General features: G+C 46.9%; 1 protein-coding gene across 3 annotated transcripts in view; it reads left to right on the top strand.

The window, feature by feature from the left end:
* Positions 1-323: 323 nt before the first annotated feature.
* ARHGAP22 (Rho GTPase activating protein 22) overlaps positions 324-18555 on the top strand; it is a 169236-nt gene continuing 151004 nt past the window's right edge. The window contains exons 1-2 of one of the 3 annotated variants that reach the window (XM_070364477.1): positions 324-478; positions 859-1024. In XM_070364477.1, the coding sequence (XP_070220578.1) occupies positions 973-1024 (52 nt within the window). In that variant the 5' untranslated portion in view covers positions 324-478; positions 859-972. The remainder of the gene's footprint in view (positions 479-858; positions 1025-18555) is intronic. The other 2 variants (XM_070364478.1, XM_014479738.2) reach the window with 2 other exon arrangements.

Here is an 18555-nt window from a genome sequence, read left to right as displayed (position 1 = left end):
TTTAAATGGCTCATGTTTAAAAAGTCTTTAAAAAGAAACAGTGATTGGTTCTATAATCACAAACATGAGGCAAATTCAACACAGCAGAGGCAGGGGAGCAAAGAAGACAAGAAAGGTGGTCGGGAGAATGTTCTCTTGGCTGTCCCTGCCCAGTCTGTGTAAACCCCCTGAATATTTAAATAGGATGACATGCCCCTGCCTTTCCGGCGGTCGCCAGCACCACGTGTCAGTGATGCTGAGGGCTACAGAAACGTCACTTGGCTGTTTTCTAATCAGGATTTTTCTTTTTCATTTTCCACAGCTATAAAATATGCGATGATGATGCTAAAGTTCCAGACATGGAATGAGATGCCGTGCTGTTAGCCACAGTGTGCCAGGGTGAGGGTCTGCCGTGGGGCTGCTGGGGCTGTGTTTCCCCATCCGGGTGTGGGGCCCGTGTCCTTCGTCTCCCCACTCACAGGACTGCTGTGCACACCAGGTGAGGGTTTGCAAATCACAGTTCACGTTTGCAGGTCACTGTTTGCAGCTGGTTTTGAAGCTCTCTGGAAAACACATCTCCTTTTAAATCGAGGCCAGCCGATTGAAAAGATTAGACATATCTGACAGGTGTGAAGGGCTTTGCCATTTTATACCCACCATCTTATTGACCCTCCGTTCACTCTGAGGTGTGGTTCATCCTTGTTCCCATTCTGCAGATTTGAGGAACTGATACCCGGTGGTCTGTGACTTGCCCAACGCCATTCCACAGTCCCTAGGACGCTTGCATTTAAAGGACTCATTCCTCATAGAGAAGCTTCTTGTTTGAAATCCAAGAAAGCACGAGATAAAGGGCATTCTAAATATATTTCTTTTCTATAGATGCTGATCTCCTATTACTGGAAAACAGGAATTAGCCTGTCTGCTTGAGGATGTGGTTGGTTCTTTATAAAGAGGACATACAGGAAAGCTTGCACATAGAGCGCCAGCTTCATTATGCTGCCGACGGCTCCCAGCAAAAGGAGGACATTGGCAGCCAGATATTTCGGTAAGAAGTTGATTTTATTGTATGTGGAGTATGATTACCTTTGTTCTTAGCTTCTTGCCTGGGGGATGGGGTCACTTGAGGCCACCCAAAGGAGCTATCTCGGTCTTATAAGCTGAGAGAAAGCATCTAGGGGTGTCTGTGATCAGGACCCGGGCACTGACTGATGGCCTAGCCCTGACCCCTGAACTCAGGAGCTGGTTATGTCTGCCTGAAAAACAGAGCCTTCAACATGACCACGACTGTCAGGGCCCTGGCTCCAGTGGCTCAGGGCTCTGATGACAGTCAGATTCTGTGAGAATCTGTGTACCCACAGACCACAGGTGCAAAAAGTCATCACAGGGAAGGCGGTACATCCTGAGGCTGCCCTGTATCTTGCTTGGAAGCGGTCAAGCCCAGCAGTTCATTCAGAAACAGCAAGGACGGTTCTGCTGCTGCTGCTAAGTCACTTCAGTCGTGTCCGACTCTATGCGACCCCAGAGATGGCAGCCCACCAGGCTCCCCCATCCCTGGGATTCTCCAGGCAAGAACACTGGAGTGGGTCAGTAGTCTTCAGTAGGCTGTCCCGGAGATAACTTAGACAAAGTGGGGCAACCACTGGGTGGGCAAGAAGCGCTGGCTGGGGGGAGAGTCGGGCCTGGCTGGCTGAGGGCTTGTGCGGCGACATCGCTTGTTCTCTGGGCCTCGATGCCTTCAGGTGACGATCGAAATCCTGGATGCTAGCCAGAGAAGCACAGTCAGTGGCACGCAACCCGGCTGTGTGTTAGAATCACGCTGGAGTTCTTAAAAATCCCCAGGCATTGGCGGGGGCGGAGGGCGGGGTGGCGGTTGTACAGCCTGGAAATCTTAGTTCCCCAACCAGGGATTGAACTCATGTCCCCTGCAGCGGAAGTGCAGCACACCAGGGAAGGCCCTCCCCAGGCATTCTTGAATGCTGGAGGTCAGGCTTAATTGGTGCGGGGCGGGCTGTGGGCATCAGCAGTTGCCAGGTGAGCTTCCTGTGCAGCCAGGCCTCCAGACAGAGCCCAGAGAGGCCCCAGGTCACACGGCGGCCTTCGCGCTGGTCTGCACAGGGCTCCACAGGGGTGCGGGATCAAGCCCTGTGTTCACAAAGCCAGGTCCCCAGGATCTCACCTGGGCTAGACGCGTGCTGCAGGTCCTTGTCACGTGTCTAACTCCTCTGGAGCTTCCTTTTTACAGCAGGGAGTGGGTAGCAGCTGACATTAGCCTTGACCTCTGTTCAGGCCTAATGCATTGGGTCGGGGGTGCTGTAAAATCTCAAGGTATTTTTCTCTCAGATGGGTTTATGGGATCATCTCTCTCACCCTGGTACATTCTAGAGGAGATTACTGGGGGACTTGAGCTTGCTTTTAACTGAAATTTTTGAAGACTGAGGCAAACAGAAACTTACCACAAACTTACTTTTTCGAAAGGTTCCAGCTATCAGATTTCCATGGTGTGCCAAATGTCCCCCACCTTCATAGGATGCTGATTCTTTGAGGAAAGGGCAAAGGGGCTCTTGCACAAGATACCTAAATTTAAAGAATTTAGTTTTTTCTTGTGATGAACTTCATTTAAAATTAACCATTTTAAAGTGAGTAATTAGTCCAGTGGCAATTTCAAGATGTCCCACAACCATCACCTCTCTCTAGTTCCAAAACATTTTCATAACCTCCCAAAAAAATCCCATCCACATGAAAAGGCTGCTCCCCACCTTCCCCAGCCCTGGCCGCCCCGAGTCTGCTTCCTGTCTTTGTGGAGTTACCCATTCTGGATCTTTCTCATCCATGGAATCACGCAGTGTGTGTTCTGCCATGTCTGGCTTCTTTGACTTGGTGTAATGCTTTGGAGGTTTATCCATATTACAGCATGCATCAGAACTTTATTCGTTTAGGTTGAATTAATTTTTAAAGTGTTATCTGACCACGGCTTGTCAGCTTCGTATGAAAGGAGCAGCTATGCTAGTCTCAGGAAGGCTTTGGAAAGGACAGGAGAGTCATCCAGCGCGGGGGACACGTCCGCACCCCATCCCTGGTCATTCTAAGTCAGCCTTGTCTCTTCTTCCTCTCCCTGTTTCTCTCTGTCCGTCTGCCTGCCTTTCTCTGACCCTCCTTTTCTCTCTCTCACCTGGATACATTCTAGAGGAAATTGTTGGGGAACTTGAGCTTGCTTTTAACTGAAATTTTCAGACAATTGGGACAAACAGAAGATTCTTCAGGGTTAAATTGAGCTGCTGTGCTTCACTTAATCGTTCTGCCCATAATTTTGTCAACTTGTGGACCTGCTGTGTAGCAGGAAGCCAAAGGCCGGCTTCTACACAAGTCTTGGCCTTTCACTCGGGGGACCCTGTGCTAAAACTCTCACCCAGGCATGGGCACCACCCTTAAATCTACCTCTTGTGACCTATCCCTGTGCCACGGTCTTGCTTGGTCAGACCAGCTGCAGTCTCTTTGCTTCCAACTTCCCAAATATTCTGCTCACTGAGCTGCCTGGCTCTCAAGTACTGGTGGCTTCTTTTAGCTGACCCTCCATGGATAGCCACTGGGCATCTGAATCACAGTGGGAAGCAAGATGATGGCCTCTGCTCATACCAGGCCAGTGAGTCCACAGTGAAGAAGGCAGGCCTGAATCTAGCTATTCCTACAGGTCCCCACTTCCCTGGCCCACGGTCTGACCTTCAGGACCAAGGCCAGGGGGCAGCTTGGCATGGGCACCCTCCATCACACCCCTTCCCCAGGCCTTTCCAACTCTGTGGCTTTGCAGACTTGTCCTTCCTCTGGAGCATACCATTACCCCTCCCTGCAGTGATACAGGGTTTGGAGGAGACCACGAGATCCCAGGTGGGAAGGCAAGACTATGTCCCGGGAGTACAGGACACTCAGAGAGAGGGGAGCTGACGTGGTAGGAAGGGGGGTGGTGGGCGGTGCAAGGGGAAAGGTAGCTTGATGCCAGTTTGAGAAACTTGGGCTCTTTCTCCCGGGAGGTAGGCAGCTATCGAAAGTTGTAAATGTCGGACTGATTGGAATTGTTTACAGGGAGAGTGACAGGGCAGCTGGGCATGAGTTCAGCTCTCACCTGGGTTCTTGCAAAGGTCCCCTCACTGGTCTTCCTGAGTCGACCCATGGCCTGTCCGCCTCTTCTCAATATTACAAACGGGACAAGGCTTTGAAACCAAATCAGATTAGACCTGTCATTCACTCAACACACCCCAGGGAATTTCCATGTCACACCTCCACCTGGCCCAGCGTTACTCATCACGTCCTCTCCTACGTGGCCCATTTGCCTGGCGCCAGCAACACCAGCCTCCTTGCGTTCCTCGAACATACCAGCTCTTTGCTGTGCTCTCACATCTCTCTGGAGCACCCTTCCCCCTCAGATATCCACATGACTCGCAAACTCACTTCTCAGATTTTTGCCCAAATGTCACCTTCTCCTGAGGCTTTCACTGCCTGCCTGCCTGTGTCACAGTGGGATAGGTGACACCGGAACTGGGTCACAGGTTGTCTGCCCATCACAGTAACTCAAAGGCCTAGGCTAATGGAACAACCTTTATCTCAAGTGCTGCTGGTGGCCAGACCAGATGGCAAAGAGCGACACTGAGCTCTAGAAGGGTCTCATGGCAGCAATGAAATCCTCAGTCTGGAAGCCACACATGGCACCCTCCACTCATAACTCCTTGCTCCAGCTAACCACAAGGGGTCCAGGAAGCACAGTCCAGCTGTATATGTGGAAGGGAGGGCTGGAAGTATTTGGCAAACCACACACCAATGGCTACACAAATTGAACCCTACCCTGACGTTCCCACCGTTCTTCTTCGCTTTACTCTTCTTCATAGCATCTGTTATTATCTCCTATATTTCTGTACTTTAACAGTTTATGGGCATGTAGGTTACATAGCATAAAATTCATTCATTCTAAGTGTGCAATTAAATAGTTTTTGGTAAATTTATAGAGGTATGGAGAAGGCGATGGCACCCCACTCCAGTACTCTTGCCTGGAGAATCCCATGGACGGAGGAGCCTGGTAGGCTACAGTCCATGGGGTCGCTAGAGTCGGACATGACTGAGCGACTTCACTTTCACTTTTCACTTTTATGCATTGGAGAAGGACATGGCAACCCACTCCAGTGTTCTTGCCTGGAGAATCCCAGGGACAAGAGAGCCCGGTGGGCTGCTGTCTATGGAGTCACACAGAGTCGGACACAACTGAAGTGACTTAGCAGCAGCATACAGCTATCACCATAATCCAGTTTTCAGACACTTCTATGGCACAGAAAAATCCCCTCCTGACTATTTGCAGTTAATCCCCCTCCCGCCCCCCAGCCTGGGAAACCATTGCTCTACTTTCCGTCTCTATAAACTTGCCTTTTCTGTACGTTTTATGAAAATGGAATGCTTTGTAGTCTTTTGCATTAGGCTTCTTTCCTTTAGCATCGGGGTTCTGAGGTCCATTCACGTTCTTGTATATATCAGTAGTCGTTCCTTTTTAGCTGAAAATGCTCCATTGTGTGGATGTGCATTTTTTTATCTGTTCACCAGTTGATTTATTATTGTAGGGCATATCCTGAAGGATGTTATATGTATATGAAAATAAAGTACATTCCACTGTCATTGTGAGGAATGTCCTATATATATCAATTTGGTCAAATTGGTTAATAGTGTTGTCCAAGCCTTCTGCATCATTGCTGATATTCCATCCAATTGTTCTGTCATTTACTGAGATGACAATAAATGACATTGTTGACATTATGACTATTGATATAGGGAATTCTCCAACTCTTATTATTCGACTGTCTGCTCTCATTTTTTTGCTTCCTGTATTTTGAGGCTGTTTTGTTAAGTCTGTGTATGTTATTAATTGTTATTGCTTCCTGATGTATTCAACTTTTATCATTATAAAACGCTCCTCTTTGTATTAATGTTTCATTTCTTAAAGTCTGTTTTATCTTATATTAATATTGCTGGCTCCGGCTGTCTCATGGTTCCTGTTGCATAGCATATCTTTTTCCATCCTTTTCCTTTCAGCCAGTTTGTATCCCTGAATCTACAGTGTATCTCTTATAGAGAGCATATAATTGGATCTTGCTATTTCATGAAGACAACCTTTGCCCTTTGAATGGGGGTGTTTAGACCACTCACATTTAATGTAATTACTGATATACTTGAGTTTACATTTTCCATTTTGTGATTTGTTTTCTATATATCTCCTCTATTTTTGTTCCTCTCCTCCTCATTTATAATCTTCTTGGTATTAGATATTTTCTAGTATACTACTTTAATTTTTATCGATTTTTTTTGCTATATTTCTGTGCCATTTTCTTAGTGTTTGCTCTAAGGATTGCAGTATGCACTTTATCTTAATCTACTTCAGATTAATATTTAATTCTAGTAAAATATAAAAACTTTGCTCCAAGGTAGTTCCATTTCCTCTCTCCTCCTTTGCTTTATCTTTGTTGTGTATTACATCTATGTATTATAAACCCCAAAGACACTCTTGTAATTATTGCCTTATACACACTGAAGTCTTTAAAAGATGCTAAGAGAAGAAATGAGAAAAATATATTTATAGAGTCTTTCATATTAGTCCACATATTTATGATCTCCTGTGTGCTTCATCTCTTCCTTTGGATTCTGGTTACCACCTGCTGTTACTTCCTTTCAGGCTGAAGAACTTCGTTTAGTGTTTCTTATAAGGCAGGTCTGCCAGCAGGGAATTCTGTTAGTCATTGTTTATCTGGGAATGTCTTAATTTTGTAGGATATCTATTGGGATATAAACTTCTTGGTTAGCGGTTTTTATTTTTCAGCCCTTTGAGTACGGCCTTCTACTTCTAGCCTCATTGTTTCTGATGAGAAATCAATTGTGAATCATGTTGATGTCCCCTCCCTGGCGTGAGTCATTCTTCTCTTGCTGCTTTCAAGGTTTTTTCTTTATCTTTCAGCAGGTGAATTCTAAAGTATTGGGCTATATATCTCTTTGTATTTAAAACCTTCTTGGGGTTTTTTAAGTTGGTTACATGTAAAAACTGATATTTTCCCATCACATTTGGCAAGTTTTCAGCTACTATTCTTTTTAAATGATTTTTCTATTTCTCTCTTTTGTCTCCCTCTAGAACTTGTATTACACAGACACTGGCATGTTTGCTGGTACTTGACAGATTTCTAAATGTCTGTTCTTTTTCCTGTTCTGTGTTTCTCTGTATTCTTCAGATACGGTAATCTCTGTAGCTCTCTCCTAATGTTCTTGTATTCTTCCTTCTGCCATCTCAAATCTGTTGAGCCCGTTTAGTGAATTTTTCATTTCGGTTATTGGACTTTCAACTGAAGAATTTTCTTTTTTTTTTTTTATATTTTCCATCTCATTGAGATTCTCAATATGCTGTTTCATTGTTATCGTGCATCCTTTTAATTCTTTAAACATGTTTCCTTTAGTTCTTTAAATGTATTTGCATAGATTTTTTGAAGTATTTGTATTCTAAATACAAAAATCTGGGACTATGTGGAGAGTTTCTGTTGGCGTCTTTCCTAAGTATGGGTCACACTTCCCTTTTCCTTTGTACATCTCATAACTTTTTAATTAAAAACTGAGCATTTGGTAACGTATTGTAGGAACTCAGAATTATAATTTATTCACCTAAACATTGCTGTTGTTGAATTGTTTGGTAACTTGCCTGGGATAAGTCTGTTAAATCTGTCTCCCCCCACAATATGTACTCACTAATATCTCTGGTTTTATTTGTTTTTTATTCTCCCTTTTATTTTTAAACTTGGCTTCCTAGAAGGGTCACCCTGTTTCTGTGTAATTCAGTAGTCAGCCAATGATTAGACAGATACTGTATCCAAACACTAAGCCAGTGGAGCTTCCATCTTCTGCTAATAGATACGCAGGAGGTAGGGAAATGCTATCAAAGTTCAGATTGTTTTCAAGTTTTCCACGTTTGCCCTGGCTTTCACTTTCTGCTGGACTCTTCACATGACCTCTGCACGTGCACACGGTCTTAGGGTTGGCAGGAGTATATGGGTGCCCTAAGCCCTCTCTGGTCGCCGCTGTGCACACACGCAGCCTAATGGCCGCAGCAGTGACTGCAAACCCAGGCACAGTCTTAGTTCTCCCCGCTCACTTGTTGCCACGATTGTCTCTTCCACTGACAGTGCCTCTGGGTGTGGGCATCACCCACGGCTCCAAACTGAATGAGCTGCTTCAGCTTCATCAGCAGAGTTGCTGGTCCCCATGATGTGTCCCACCCTGGCAGAAACTCTGTTGAGGACTGAGCTGGGGAAAGTGGTATAGAAGCACCCCTTGGTAAGAACTCCACAGACTCTCACTGTTCTTACCTGAAGTAGAGCAGTCTTCCGAGCATCAGTGATTTTCAGATTGCCGCATTCCTTTGGTCAGTTTCAGATATGGAAATGGTTCTTTTGTCAGTTTTGTCCAGACTTACGTTGCATTTTGGAGAAGGCAATGGCACCCCACTCCAGTACTCCTGCCTGGAAAATCCCATGGATGGAGGAGCCTGGTGGGCTGCAGTCCATGGGGTCGCTGAGGGTCGGACACACCTGAGCGACTTCACTTTCACTTTTCACTTTCATGCATTGGAGAAGGAAATGGCAACCCACTCCAGTGTTCTTGCCTGGAGAACCCCAGGGACGGGGGAGCCTGGTGGGCTGCCATCTATGGGGTCGCACAGAGTCAGACGTGACTGAAGTGACTTAGCAGCAGTAGCACGTTGCATTTGGAGAAGAGGTTTTGCTGACCTCATCATTCAGACATGGTTGGAAGCCCTGCCTCTGCTTACTTATTTCACCTCTGATCTGTCTCCCCTCTCTCATCCAGATACAGGCTCTATTCTACAGGCTTTATTGCCACTACCCGTCTGGTTACTATTCAAGCACACTTAGAGTAGGGAGGGAAAGTAAGGTTAGTGTTAGAGGTTAGTGTTAGAGCTGTTTTCACAGTGCCTAGAATGATGTCTGACACACAGTATATGCTTAATAACTGCTGAATGAATGAGCAGATAGCAGGGAGAGAAGATGAATGGAGGTCAGGTGGCCTGCTTGAGGATGCAAGTCAGTAACAATGTGAAAGGGACAGTGGGCTCCAGAGACGACGGAGAAAACAGATGGACAAGAAGAGTGCCGGGCAGGGACGGCGTTGTGGGTGTCTGTGCAGCTGGTTTTGGTGTTGCAAAATACTTCTGCACAATTCCAGCCCTTTGTCGCAGAACTAAACACATACGTGGCCCAGGAGTCAGAGAAGCTAAGAGCTTCCGTAGGAAGGTGAGACGACGGCAGGTCCAGCTGCCCCTTCCTCCCAATGAGCTGAGTCAGCTTCTCAGCAACAATGCCCATGGGCTACAGAATGGCTGATGCTTCCTTTGCAGTCTCTCAGATCCCCCAGGAATCTCCTTGAAGCCCAGCCTGTGGGAAACATACAAGAAAGGGAGCCCTGGAACATGTCCCTCGGTCTTGCCGGATTGCATTAGAAAGCCGTCATGGGTTCTTATTCCCTGGTTTTGCATATGGGAAGCCAATGAAAGGTGGGAAGCCATGCTAAGGTTCCAGCAGGATGACTCTGGGAAGGGAAGCTGATGAGCAGGGGAGAAGAGGCTGAGGCAGGGAGACCTTTCAACAGTTCTGGGAAGGGCTGATGAGATGCTGGGCCAGCAGAGTGATGGTGGTGACAGAACAGCCTAAGAACGTGAACTGCACAGAGCTGGGTATCTGGCTCCTGTGGAAGCTGGAGGGCGGAGGGGAGGAAGGAGAAAAGTCAAGGCCTAACCTTCTGGCTTGGGCCTCTGGGAGGGAGGAGGTGCCATTGTTGGGAGGGGGACAGAGAAAGGACAGGTATGGGGAGGGCTGCTTGGTGCCACGCCTAACTGGCCCTTCTAGCATTCTCTGTCTCTCTCTGTCCCATCGCATCATGCATGCATGCATCCATCCATCATGTGTGCCCTGTGGGCTGCTCTGGACAATACCTCTGAGTGAAGAGAGATACCTTCCCCCCAGCTTCACACCAGCAATGACCCACGGTACCTGCCCTGCACCCAATACCATGCACACTGCATTGGGGCCTCTCTATCCACAGGCAACTTGACAGCATTCAGCCAAAGGTCTGGTTGGCTTCTGAAGTGGTCAGCTTCCTGGAGACTGATCTGGTAGGGTGGTGGCACTGTGTGCACAGAGGGCAGCTTCTCTGACTGTCCCCCCACCCACTCTGGCCCTTCATGCCGGAGGAACTCTCAGAATTAAGCTAAAGCTCCAGTCAACCTGATGCTGTGTCCACATCTATCTTCCCCAAAAGCAGAGCCCAAGGACTTGGGTGCAGGTGGTTTATTTGGAAGATGATGCCAGGAAGCAGGAATGAGGGGATGGGGGTGAGACATGGAATGAGGGAGGGCCTATCTGAAGGACATTATCAAGGTCGTGCCATCAGCAACAGACCAACTTTTGCAGGAACCCTAAGCAGTGTGTGGAATGCCTGTCACTCCCAGTGAGGAGGAAGGGCAGTTGTGATTAGTGTGCTCAAGCTCCATAACAAAGGGTGGCAGGCTGGGCGGCTAAAACCACAGCAACTGATTTTCTCATAATTCTGGAGGATTAAAGTCTACGATCAAGGCTTCTGACGTTTCTTCTGAGGCCTCTCTCCTTGGCTTGTTAGATGGCCATCTCCTCCCTGTGTTTTCACATGGTCTTTTCTCTGTGCAAATTTGTGTCCTGATCTCTTCTTCTGATAGTTGGAATAGGACCCCTGTTAATGACTCATTTATAACTTAATCACCCCTTTAAAGACCTCATGTCCAAGTACAGTCACATTCTGAGGTCCTGGGGGTCAGGACTTCAGCATATAAGTGTCGGGTAGGGGAACACAATTCCGCCCATGACATCAGAGGAGAACCCTCTTGCTTTCCTGGACTCTGAGCTGAGGAATACTGAGGCATCTGTGCCCCAGGAACAAGGAGGCTGGGGCGAGGCTGGGCAGAGCCCTCAGCCGGGATCTAGAGAGAAGCTCTGCCAGACACCCTGCCTCTTGGAGCCAAGTGGAAGCCCACACTTACCCACCCCCAGCAACTGAACCAAATAGAGACTGAGTCAGACTGCTTCCTTAGGGAAGCAGTTTCTTACGCTGATTTCTGTTCCTGCACATTTGGGAGAAATGACTCGACCCTGAGAGTGGTTGCGAAATGGCAAACCGCACGGGGGCTCAGAGCTCTTTTGCACTCCCCTGGGTCTTGTTTACCACTGCCCCAGCTCTGTGGGGGTGGAGCAGCTCTCCCTGCTGGCCAGATAAGGAAGCCGAGATTCAGGAAATCCGGTGACTCCCAAGGGCACACCGCTCCTGTGCAGGAGAGGCAGGGCTCGGCCCGGATCCGAGCTGACCCCGCCACTACTCATGTGTAGCTGTGCCTCTGCCGTCAGGCACACAGCCATCAAGTCCCCTGCCCACATCTGCAATGCGTATCCATCCGGCTTTCCAAAGTATGACTGGGTTAGTGATACACATGGACTTCTCTCAGCATGTTTAATGGTTGGCATGTGAGACTGCCAGCCAGTTACCACAGCAGCATCCTGTGGCCTGAGTAGAAGGTGAGGATTAGTATGGAGACAAAGATGCTCATAGCACTGACTTTCTCTGATACCTGCCCTAAATGCCATCTAAGAGTCAGTGCAGCCTGAAGACCAGCTCAGCCTAGTGTTCAGCTGACTAACTGTTTTCATTCTTTTTTATGACTCAGTAATATTCCAGTGTGTGTCTGTGTGTGTGTGTGTGTGTGTGCCACATCTTTTTTACCCACTCATGTGTCATCCATTCAAATGTCATGTGTTGGTGGACATTCAGGTTGCTTCCATGACTGGCTATGGTAAATAGTACATTAAAATGAATACAACATTGTAAATAACTATACTTAAATAGCATTCTGTTTCCCTTCTCTGCCATCCAACAAAAGAAACCATTTTCTCTCCTCTACCCAGACATCTTCTTACGCCCTCCTCTTCTTAGCCCTCTGTCACGATCCAGTCCTTGTTAACTTTCCAGTGAATGGGGAAAGGCAACCCTCCCACCCTGACACTGGCATCAGTATAGTCTTTAAAGAAAGCCAGAAAGCCAGACCTAGGTGTAAAATCTCGGTTGCACCAATTACTTGCTCCATGATCTTATTCCAATGGTATAATCTCTCCACTTGGGTTCCTCACTATAAAGGGGAGATGATGATGGGCCATTAATCTAATGTGAGGGTCTAAAGCTGCTGTTCTCTGAAGTCTTTCATGTGGATCCCAGGCCTCTGGGAGGTGAATCAGGATTACCTAAGGATGGGGAGGTGGGAGATGTAGAAGAAGTTGTTTCAAAAAAAATAGTCATTATGCAGCAGCTATTAAAATGTAAAGACCCAGGTTTCTGGTTTTACCTTTGATATGTAAAAAGCATAGACATAATCACTCCCACCCTTACAGCAAGGGAGAAACTGAATGAACTTAAAATCAGGGACTTCTTCCACCCATCAGAGAATCGAAGTCACGGACCAAACCATGACCCCAAATCTAGAGTCATAGGGGAGTTCAGAAAATAACAGCCAAGATATGGCAGCAATTTGGGGATTATCAGTTAGATAATTTAAAGTAACTATGATTAGTATGTTAAGGATGCTAATAGAAAAGGTAGTCAACATGTAAGAACAGATGACTAATATAAGCAGAGAGATGGAAATTCTAAGAAAGAATAAAAAAGAAATTCTGTAAATAAAAATCACTGCAACAGAAATGAAGAATGCTTTTGATCGGCTCACCAGTAGAGTGCACACAGCCAAGGAAATAACTAGTGGATTTGAAAATTTGTCAGTAGAAAATTCAAACTGAATGCAAAGGAAAAAAAGAATAAAAAAGCAGACAGAATATCCAAGATTGGTGAAATAATTTCAAAATGAGACAATTTCAAGATGAGGGCCATCTGATATTATGCACCCTGGCAGGCGGGGTTGAGACACCAGCTTAACCCCTGGTAGCCGGTGATGTGGTACACATAACACACCGCCTCTGAGCCTCACTTTCCTCTTAAGACAGGATTGGCAACCGCCTCTGGTTGGTGTTGTGTGTGAACAGTGGTGATGGGGCCCAGTCCTAGGTGGGTGGTCAGAAAAGAGTAATGCTGGAATAATAATGATGGTAACAACTATAGTAAGGGAACTGTTGCTCCTTGCCATGGCAGGGCCTCTTCTGAGGCTGTATGCATACAGGGCTGAGAAGGCAGGCCCATCCTCAGCAGAGGCGCCTGCTCAGACACCTTTGGACTCTTGACACCTGATTCATATGCCCACCGCAAAGAAGAGAACAGGCCCCATGTTAGCGCCCATGGTGCCATCTCTGGCCATTGTCCACCTTTCTCTGAGCTCCAGAGTTCTGTGTCCAAGCCTTGGGGCTGATTCTTCTGACAGCTCACAGTGCACTACAAGAACATCAAGTCTGGACAGTGCCTTTCTCAAAAGACAAAGGTGGCCCTTCTTCCAGGCTGAGCCAGCTGCAAGATCAGACTTGTTAAGCAGAGCATACACCTATGGCTTATTAAGCAGCTCACCCCTCCCCATGCTTCTTTAGCCAGGTATACAGTTGATGGCGCCTAAAATGCCCAGCTCCACCTATTGGCCCTCATGGTCTGTGCCCAAAGTTATCAGGTTGGGATCTTCCTAAATCCCTTGGATATCAGTGGAGACTGAAATTCAAAATTGAAATTTAGAAAGAGGAGCAAGATGCCATGGGCACAGGCTGGAGCTACCCTTCACTGCCTTGCCCAGGGACAGAACAGGACACTGCATGGTCCTTTGTTCCTTGCCCTCTCTCGGACTCAGTCCTGAGCCTGGGCCCAGCATGGGATGCAACAGGCCCTGCATTTACTGTTTGTTCTTGCCTAATTTCCCTGGCTAAAACCTCTAGTAATAATGTAGTAAGAGAAGATACTTTTTAAAATCTGTTACCTACTTTGTGGCTTTTGTCCCCCCAGGGATGCGTTCCCAGTACCCTTGAGATGAATGTGTTTAGGAGCTGCTGTGGGTGGAGTGATCTATAGTTGTATATTAAATCTAGTGGTTTATACTGCTGTTCAAGTTCTCTGTTTCTTTGTTGATATTCTGTCCATTCTTGAAAGTAGAACATTGAAGTTTCCAATTACCATTGTTGCAGTGTCCATTTCTCCCTGAGTCTATCTATTTTTTGGACTTTGATGCTCTATTGTTAGGCAAATATATGTTCATAATTGTTACATCTTGATGTATTTGAGCCTTTTATTAATATATATTGTTCTTTTTTCTCTCTCATAATACTTTTTGGTCTTAAAGTCTGTTTTGCCCAATTTAAATATAGCCATACCGCTCTCTTTTGGTTACTGTTCTCATGGAATATCTTTTTAAATCCTTTCACTTTCAACCTGTTTGTGTCTTCAAAACTAAAGTAACACTCTTTAGAGAGAACATTGTTGGATTTTCTTCCTTTTACTTGGAGAGTTTAATTCATTTATATTTAATGTAATTACTGATAAGAAAGGACTTACTCCTACTATTTTGCTATTTTTTTCCTATGTGTCATATCTTTTATGTTCCTCTCCTCAATTACTGACTTCTCTTGTATTAAATGTATAATGCCTGTCATATTCTTTTAATCATCTTGTTCTTTCATTTACTGTATATTTTAGGGGTTATTTTCTTAGTTGTTGCCTTGGGGATTACATCTTAATGTATGTTAATCTAGTTTGGATTAATACAGTATACAGAAGCTATTTTTTTACTGAAGTACAGTTGATGTACAATATTATGTAAGCTGCTGTTGTTCACTTGTATGTCGTGTCTGACTCTTTGTGACCTCGTGGACTGCAGTGTGCCAGGCTCCTCTGTCCTCCAGCATCTCCCACAGTTTGCTCAAATTCCTGTCCATTGAGTTGGTGATGCTCATATAACTTATTATATAAGTGAAAGGTATGCAATATAGTCATTCACAATTTTGAAAGGTTATCCTCTCTTTACAGTTATAAAATATTGGCTGTATTCCCCATGTTGTACAATATATTCTTGAGCCTGTCTCACATCAGAGTTTGCATCTCCCACACCCCCACTCCTATTTTGCCCCTCCCCACCCCCTACTGGTAGCCACTAGTTTATCCTCTGTATTTGTGAGTCTGCTTCTTTTTATTATACTTGCTAGTTTGTTGTATTTTTTAGAGTCCACATATAAGTGATATCATGCAGTATTTGTCTTTGTCTGACATATTTCACATTGCACAATGCCCTCCAAGTCCGTCCATGCTGTTGCAGATGGCAAAATTTTATTCTTTTTTATGGCTGAGTAGTATTCCATTGTATATATACACTACACCTTTACATTCATCTGTTGAGCAGAAACTTTTATCTTCTTCATCATCATTCACTACAGCTTTACACATTGTGTGCTCATCAATCAACACAGGTTTATCATTTTTATGATGCTATTTTTTAAACAGATGAGAGAAAAAGAGAAGTTGCAAAGAAAAATGCATTGATACTATCTTAAGTATTTACCTATGCCATTACTTTTACTGGTTCTTTATCTCTTCATGTGGATTTGAATCACTGTCTAATATTCTTTCATTTCAGCCTGAAGGACTCCTTTTAACACTTCTTATAGGGCAGGTCTGCTAGCAATTAACTGTCTCGATTTTTGTTTGTCTGAGAATCTGTTAAGTGCTCTTCCACTTGGAAGAATAACTTTGCCGCCTGTTGGATTTGGGGCTGGCAGTTTTTCACGGAGCCCTCTGACTCCCTTGTTGTGCTGCAGGAAAATCGAGGCAGCATGTGTGCACCAGCGCCTCACCAGGTCAGAGGTGTACACCCAGACGGGAGCCGGGTTTGAAACAGACGGGAGTGAAGCCAGGGCTGGGAGGGAAGACGTGCGGGCCAGAGTGGGAGGGCCTCATCCAGCGGCACCTTTGTGGTGAGCTGCGAGTGCTGTCGGTCATGGAAGCCTGACACCAGGCTGTAGGAAACTAGAGTCGTGGTCGGAAGGATGGCCTGTGGTTTCCAATCTGAGACATCCAGTGATTAGCCTGGTGGTGTAACTGGGGAAATAGGGAAGAAAACACCATCCGTGAGAGAACAGACAATGGGGAGATCATGTCATCTGTGCTGAGTTAGGAAAACTAGGAAGTGAGAGAGGAGAGGCATGTGAAAACAGGGGCTGAGAGGCTTGGTATGGACACCAGTTAGAATTCTGTGCGTTGCAAGTCACAGAAAGACAACCTAAGCCAGCTAAAGCCAGAAAAGGGAATTTATTCAAAACGTATCAGAGATTTACAAAGTCCTTTGCAAGCTGGGGAACCAGGCTTGGAAAAGAGCCCAAAATGATGGTGGCTCCAGGGAGCATAAAAATGAGGTGTACCAGATCGTCTTCTTGAAGGGATGGCGTTGGGGGGACATCTTTGCGGGATGCCTCCACCATGTTAGAAGGCACCAGACTCACAGCAGGACATGGTCACTGCTCCCTGTGCTGGGAAGTCCCTTTACCCATCTCTCAGTCTTTTCATAACATGCTCAAGATTAGACCAGACCCAGGCAGGACCATCTGATGGGCTGAGCCTACATCACATGGCCACAGCCAGCTGCCTACAGGGCCAGAGCAGACCAAAGAGGGAGGTGGGGTTGGGGGCGGTGGGGCAGGCGAGAGGGAGTCACTCCAAAAGGGAAGATCTGAGTGTGTTTGTCAGCTTAGAGAAGAGAACCAATGAGGGAGGAGGGATTAAAGATGCAAAGGGAGGGGAAATGTTTGGAGCAGATGAAGGTTGTGTGCCCAGGGGGAGGGGCTGGTCAAGTGCAGGAGGAATCTGGACTTTGCATGAGTTGGGAGAGAAGGCGCCTGGGAAATTTCCACTCTTTCCATCTGTTCCAGTCCCTACCATTCCACAGCAAGCAGGTGTTCTCACGAGGGAGAAGACTTGTTTCTCAATAATGCAAAACTGACTCGAGTGGTGATTCATCATTTTCTTTGGGGGAGGCGACACCATTTCAGACCTACTTCCTTGTTAGACCTGGATGAGGACAGAGGCTGCCATTGGAACCTGGGCTGGCTGGTGCTGGCGGGAAGCCCACCTCTAGGTCCCCCACCCTCTGCTGGAGGGGAAGGGTGACAGCTCCTTGGAGCCTCAGTACGTGTTCCCAGGGCCCAGAAACCCACTAACGAAGTATCATTTCCCTCTTTCCTCTCAGCCTCTGACTACCAGAAGCAGGAACTCAGCAGGCGGACCCTGCCTGGCCCAAAGTGTCAGGCCCAGTGGGCCGCGGTCCCTCCTGCCACTCCCGACAGTGCCCCTGGGGGACTCCACCTGCTCTCGGCAGGGCCTGTCCCACTGCTGGCCCTGCACAGCCTCTAGTGGAAGCTTTTTCCCTTCTCAGGAGACCACAACGAGACATCGCAGCCGAATAAAACTTTATCTGAAAGCCGCCTAGCTAAATGGAGCAGAGAGTCTTAGGTGAGTAGAATCAGTTTTAACCCAGTTTTTACAGAGGCCTAAAAACGAGGCCTGCCAGGTTCTAGGACCCCATCAGGTACACACAGCTGAGCTACTCAGCAGCCTCTTCAAGAAAAGACTTGCTCTCCCAGCTGCAAGGAGTGGGGTCAGCTGACACCACCAGCTGTTGGCTCTTTTAAGGTCAACCTCAGTTTTTGAGCCAACTTTATGTTCTTCTTGGGTGGCTCCCAGCCAACGGCTGCACACGGCGGTGGTAGCCGAGGTCATACTCCTTTTTGCGAAGGCTCCCAGCCAGTGGCCGTAGCACATGGGCGGAACCACCTCCACCCAGAGCTAGACCCCTCTTCTGGGCCGTCTGCCTCAGAGCCCCAGGTGGGCGGCAGAAACTGTCACGTATGCACATGGCTCAGACCCACCTCTCTTTCCCACTCCTGCTTCCTCCCCTTTGCTGAACAAGTGTTCATCCCTCATAAAACTCTCGTCTCTGCATCTGCCACTGGAGAACCCAACCAGCGTACCACTCCCCATCCTCTCGGCACTAAGCCCCCTGCACATCAGCTGTCTGGCCTCTAGCTGCTACAAAGAGAAAGGTGATGGGTGACCAGTGGTACAGCGGAGGTTCAAACCAAAGGTTATGTTCTCTGAACCAGCTCATTTAATTACCCTCTAAGCCACCTCTCCCCCTAATCCAGGGCTGCAGGACTCAAGGAGGAAACATGCCCGAGGCTACAGGTCACAAGTAAGGGACTTTCCAAGCAAAGCTTCTGTATTCTGGTCTGAATGCTCTTACTGGCCCAGTGTATCTGGTGATTTTCCAACCCTGGATTCTGCCTCTTTGTCCTTCTGACTTTCTGCCTAGGATCCCAGGATACCAAAGACTCAGAAAAGTAAGAGTACAGGGCTCTAGACCCATTCTGATGGGCCTGGGCTGTGTTTGAGAGAGTGTACCATAGACTGTAGTGAGTGGACAAGACTGAAGTTAAAAGCCAAGCTACACATCTGGAGGAGGCATTGGGCCAAAGGACAGAGATGGACTTCAGGCCAAAGGCAACAGGA

The sequence above is a fragment of the Bos mutus genome, chromosome 28 (genome assembly GCF_027580195.1).
Source record: "Bos mutus isolate GX-2022 chromosome 28, NWIPB_WYAK_1.1, whole genome shotgun sequence".
NCBI classification, from domain to species: Eukaryota; Metazoa; Chordata; class Mammalia; order Artiodactyla; family Bovidae; genus Bos; species Bos mutus.
The sequence above is the reverse complement of the archived record's forward strand: the minus strand, read 5'-3'. Positions and strand labels throughout refer to the sequence as shown.